Source organism: Atta cephalotes (assembly GCF_000143395.1).
Source record: "Atta cephalotes unplaced genomic scaffold scaffold00025, whole genome shotgun sequence".
Lineage (NCBI taxonomy): Eukaryota > Metazoa > Arthropoda > Insecta > Hymenoptera > Formicidae > Atta > Atta cephalotes.
In genome coordinates, this window is record NW_012130089.1 from 1,972,904 (window position 1) to 1,978,806 (window position 5,903).

Here is a 5,903-nt window from a genome sequence, read left to right on the forward strand (position 1 = left end):
GGGTGCGCAAAAAGTGATACATTTATTATATAGAAGTTACATAGTACGAACTAGAATAAGATAATTCCCAGAGGTTTATCATGCGATAAAAGCCTCGTCCTTTCCGATTATCGCAGAAATAACGTAACACAAATTACGCTAAAAGAATATTTTATTTTTTAAACGATTAAAACAGGAATGTTAAAAAAAGAATGGATATTTGTAGTTGTGTAAGCTGCGTCTTATTAATATTATCGCTGTATACGCATGTTCTCCCGCATTCGCGAGAACGAAATGCTATTCAATAAACATTGAATATACATTCGCACTTCATGTATATTTCTTATCTCATTCAAATGTTCCGCCCGACGGCGACATGTTGGCGTACGACGCGGCGATAACGCAATCGTGCGCAATCGCGAGGGACTTGCGCAAGCATGCGCAAGTTGTAAAGCGAAGGCGACGAAACGGTCAGTACGCATTGTGTATACTGTATCGTTCACGAATTCTTGTCTCATCCACCGTTTTCTGCCGTTGTTTTTCGACGATCTTTTCTCACGATGGCGAATGAGACGTGTTCGTCTGGCGAAGTCATGACTGAGGCCGCGAAAACGACAAATCAGTTGTACAAGATCCACAATCAGGATGACTTCAGCCGGATTACCAAGGGAATTAAGGTTGCACGGTGCATGCAGTCACCGTCGACTTACGGTGAGTTCAGAGCTGTGAGCCTGATTTGTGAATGTATAACAAGACGCAGAAATGCGAGAAACATATGTTTATTTATTTTCCACTGAGGTCAGAATAGAATTCCGCATTTAGAGCGAGATGAACGTTCAGACGAACGTTCATTGGGAGCAGAAGGTGCAGCTAGAAAGGATAGCTCACATATGTGACATTTGTCAAGGCACGAAGGACACTCAGCAAGTTCTAGAGAAGCGTAACTGTTTCTCTTGAAACAATTACTGAGAGTAGATATCATTTAATAATAGTTAATTAAATAAAATGTGTTTATTGTGTACTGTACTATTGTATGCATCTGTTTTTATATTGTCAATTGTCAATAGGAAAAAATTTGTGTAAATATTTACACTTATTTAAAACATTAGATTGTATGACCTTTTTTGTTATCTCTTTCTTATAGGAGATAATATATTTTAGATACTGTCTTAAAACAATTATGCTTATCAGTTTAAAGGCTTTGGATGCAGAATGAAGAAAATGATATGCATAGCTTAAAATGTTTATGTCTCGATTGTTTAAATTTTATTTAAAATTATGAAAACATGTATTTTGATTTAATATTATGATTTAATTTCATTTAACGTGTTGTTATAATAAGATTGGTATGAGAATTTTTTTTCACATTAATATTTTATTTCCTAGAATTCACAGTTATATTAAAAATATATAATATAATAATATCGCTATATGTAGAGTCTAAAGATTACCAGTGAAAACCTTGAGTTCATATCTTTAATATAATCAGTTGATGTGATATTAATCAGGAAATTAATTACATTGGATCTCTTTGGGCCGTTACAAAGATAAAACTTAATTGTACAAATTAAGGGAAGTTGAATATTATTTTTTGTTGAGATTATCCTAAAAAAATAGCAGGTCGTTTTTAATTTTTCAATATGCATGAGAAAAATAGGAAATAGTTTAACAAGATTTCACATATGGAGTTTACCTCTGCTTTGCAGTACTGCCTGACAGTGAGCAGATAATATGCGAGCTGGTGGTATCCGATTCTTTGTGTTGTTCCTATTGTAATACCGAATTTGAGGATAAGGTGCAACAGAGACTCCACTACAAGCTGGATTGGCATCGTTACAATCTGAAGCAACATCTGAATGGTTTGAAGTCAATTAGTGAAGACAATTTCAATAAGTTGGCCGGTGAAGGTACAGTCTGAGATGAAGTACAGCGAGCTTTAAGATGGTGCAAAAACAATTAGGCATGTGGGAATTTTATAGGCGACATGTCTAGCCTGTCTGGTAGTGAGGTAGAGTCCGAGAACGATGACGATGCTGGTACTTCGGAGACTGGGATTTCATCTAATGAACAAACCAAGAACGAGTCATCAAGTAAGACTGGACTTGGCAGATCCAGAAAGATGTCAGAAAGACGCGGGAAGGCAATCGAGTCAGACATTTCGGACACGGAGTACAACGAGGAAATGTCCAAGGAGCGGAAGCTACAGGTTGTCGCAAGTCGTCACACCAAGGTGTTTTTCGAGAATGATGATGGCAATATATTTAGTATCTACCGGTGTTTGCTGCATCATAAAAAGGTGTGTTTGTTATCATTAGTAGGATTGTCATCAATTAAAGTGATGCAAACTTATGCACTATTATTCATTAGTCTATTCTTTTCAGCTGAACTTGTTGCACCGTTCATTTTTCCTTCTTTTTTTCCAACGCAACATAAAGAAAAAAAGAGAAAAAGTAAACGCTGCAAAAAGTTTAGCTAAAAAGAACAAGTCTACTATTACGTATGTTTGGAAAGTATATGCTTGCACACGAAGTATCATTTTGAAAATTGATTACTTTGTTAGAGTCGCTTGGCGTGCTCTGTACTTGCCAGATCGGGAGATATGCAATTACGTTTTAGGACATTCCCGAAAAAGACACCGAGATGATTGCTCAGGCACTGGATAGCGGCAGAAAGTCCAAATGGACGGTCATCATGGTTGGTGGTGGACACTTCGCTGCGGCAGTATTTCAGGGTATGCACTATTCTTAAGAATATTTTGATGATGTGCACAATTGTTATATTCACCCGCTTTGGTGTATCGCAGATGGTGAGCCTATCGTGCACAAGACCTTCCATTCTTATACCGTGCGAGCAAAACAAGGCTTCGCTCAAAATTCTCGTACAAATGGTAATCACGCGAAAAGCGCTGGTGCAAGTTTGCGAAGATATAACGAAGCATCGCTTATTCAGGTACATTCTGTTTATACATCTCGCTAGAGATTAATGAGTTATTTAATAACCAATTAAACTGACAAGTTGCAAGCTGATGTAACGATTCTAGCATGTACAAGAGATATTGGAGTCATGGTCGATGCACATCAACAATTCAGCAGCTATTTTGTACCGAGCAGTCGGTCCACACAATCGTACGGTGCTCTTCGGTGGCAAGAATCCACCTTTAGATAAGAACGATTTTAGAATAAGACCACTGCCATTCCCTACTCGAAGAGCAACGTTTAGAGAAGTCAAGAGGGTATACGATATTTTGAGTACCATGGAAATTTATGGTAAATAATAATAATAATAATAGTAATGAAATAGATGTTCACAATCTCAACTTAATTTATATTCAATCTGTATCGAACAATTCATTTTTATAATGTCATATTTTAGGCTCTGCGGCGGATTTCACGGACTGTTTCCCCAACTCTCCGCGACAGCCCGTACGGAAGAAGGTTTCGAAACCGGAGATCATGAGTGAAATACCTGAAGGAGAAATTGCTACGGAGTACAATTCTAATGCCAGTAATCTCAGTAATCCGCAGGATAACATTAAGACACCTGCGCAATCTACTCCAGAGAAGCAACACCGGAATTCTCGTCCACATATAGATAGGGCGAAGCCGAGGAAAAGTCCAAATCGGCCACTGCCAGGTTCATATTTAATTTGAAATATGAGTAATTAAGATTCTCCTTTTTTAATTAGGATTCTCCACAAGATATGCTGTAATTATTATTAAAAATAATATTTGCATAAAATTATGTTTATATTATTCCACTTATATTTGTATGTTAGATTAAAAAGAAAGATTTACTATTTTACAGATATAATTATTAAATTAGCTCAATCGTCCTCTGAGTCCGAAATAGATCCAAATTTTTCAATGGACGTTCCTTTAATTGAAGAAAATTTTGAGGTGTCATTTAGGGCAAATTTACAACCGTTTCAAGATACTGTGCCGAGATACATGAAAAACAAGAAAGCTCATCGACAGAAAAAGAAAGTCAAGAAGGATAGTAAGTCTCATTTTTTAATAGATACAGTAGAACTCTGTTTATCAGAGCATATGCCGGAAGACAAGACAGTTCCGAATGTTTCAGGTAATAGAGATTTACTAGTTTCTTTCTTCTATAATACCTAATTATTAGTTTCAATAATTTTGGAGCTGACATTCAGATAACTGAAGTTGAACACTTCGAACTTTTATTATCTGAATTACACATCCATAATTCGGATAATAAGAGCTCAACTAAAAGTTTAGAACGAATTTGTTCATATAAGTGGAGTGCAGATAAACAAAGTTTTTCTATGAATCAAAATTATAAACTTTTTTCAAAAAGAGAAAATGTTTACAGTTTAAATGATACAGTTAAAATAATATAAAGATTTTTATGTTAAAATTAAGAGAAAATGAAAAATACATTAATACATATTTTCATTTTAATGTATTATGTTACATTATTTTTAGATCAGATGAACAATGAAGTGCTGTCGGATGCTAAGATCAAATTATGGACTGCCTGTAAGCGGGGCGATAACGATCTGTTATCAGCAGTTATTGATACCTTGTTAGCCAAAATTAAGGAGTGCGAAGAGGAGCAAAACAAGAAAGATGTCACAGACAGTTGCGTCATGTCCAACAATACTCTCGTAAGCACGAATGACGTAACGAAATTGGTTAACGATACCAATGAGGATGGCAATACAATGCTGCATTTGGCGGCACTCGGTGGACATTGCGAGCAAGTATGGTGCGTACATCTTATTATTATTATTGAATAAATTTTATATTTTTAACGAAATCTTGAGTTATATAATTTGATTTGTTAATAGGTTGCTGCTAGAAATCGGATCTGATCCTTGCAATAAGAATAAAAAACTGCAGACACCATATGCTGCTGCAAACGATAAAAAAACTAGAAATGCGTTTAGAAGATTTATGGAAGCTAACCCGGACAAGTTCAATTATCAAAAAGTATTGTTCACAACAGAATGTTACATTAATAATATCTAAACAATGGTTTTTACATATGTATTTTGATGCTTAACAGTCTCAAATACCTGGGCCGCTCTCTGATGAGATAGAACAAGCAGAAACGGAAAAGAAAAGACAGCAGCGTAAGTTGAAACGTTTTAAGGAAAAAGTTAAGAGGAAGGAATTCGAATTGAAGAAGCAGGAAGAAAACGAGAAGCAGAAGTTTCTTAATCTTAGCGATAAAGAAAAGGTTAAGCATGTTATAGGAAATATTGAAAGTGTATTTTGTTAATAGTTTAAATTTGGTTCTCATTGGAATGGTTTATCTGATTGTTTCTTTCTCTTTGTCTTGTAGAGAGCTTTGATCGTACAGAACCGGATGTTGAGTGAAGGATACACTGTGATGTCGCGATGCTTCCAATGCGCCATCGATATGACTGATAAGGTGCCTTTCGAGTATAACGCCAATCGTTTCTGTTCAATGCCATGTCTCAAAGAGCACCGTCTTCACAATAAATATGTTATCTGATGGTGCATTATGTCTAGCTAGGAAAACTTTTATGCCAATTACTCATTTGCAATCGTGATTACGAGAGGTTGCATTTACAGTCAAGTTACAGTCAACCCCAGATAGCATACGAACATTCTATAAATATTTATTAAGAACATTTTTACATTCTGTAGATGTATTAAAAATACTGCAAATATTAATAATATGTTCATATAGTATATTCTAGTAATACAACTGTTGATATATAATACACTATGAACACACATAAAATATTTTATACAATGTTCTATATTCTACATATTTTCATATGTCTGCCTAATCTTATGCACATGATAAGGATCCCAGACAACATTAAGACATCTTAAAGATGTCCGAAAACTTTAAGACATCTTAAATAAGAGTACTCTCCTGAATTGTTATCATAGTCATATTGAAATTGTGACATCAGAAACGAGAAA

General features: G+C 35.3%; 1 protein-coding gene across 1 annotated transcript; it reads left to right on the forward strand.

Annotated features, from left to right (window-relative positions):
• The first annotated feature begins 539 nt into the window (after nucleotides 1-539).
• On the forward strand, nucleotides 540-5,463 carry LOC105620289 (ankyrin repeat and zinc finger domain-containing protein 1-like). Its single transcript, XM_012201792.1, has 12 exons — nucleotides 540-690; nucleotides 1,686-1,886; nucleotides 1,959-2,275; nucleotides 2,596-2,710; nucleotides 2,783-2,928; nucleotides 3,020-3,245; nucleotides 3,352-3,612; nucleotides 3,784-3,975; nucleotides 4,428-4,710; nucleotides 4,793-4,934; nucleotides 5,011-5,184; nucleotides 5,290-5,463. The coding sequence occupies exons 1-12, from the start codon at nucleotides 540-542 to the stop codon at nucleotides 5,461-5,463; spliced, it is 2,382 nt and encodes a 793-aa protein (XP_012057182.1).
• Nucleotides 5,464-5,903: the final 440 nt, after the last annotated feature.

Coding starts and splice junctions, on each gene's coding strand:
- LOC105620289 (XM_012201792.1), top strand. CDS start 540: ATGGCGAATGAGACGTGTTCGTCTGGCGAAGTCATGACTGAGGCCGCG. Junction 691..1,685: donor GCAGTCACCGTCGACTTACG/GTGAGTTCAGAG, acceptor TCTGCTTTGCAG/TACTGCCTGACAGTGAGCAG. Junction 5,185..5,289: donor ATCTTAGCGATAAAGAAAAG/GTTAAGCATGTT, acceptor TTTGTCTTGTAG/AGAGCTTTGATCGTACAGAA.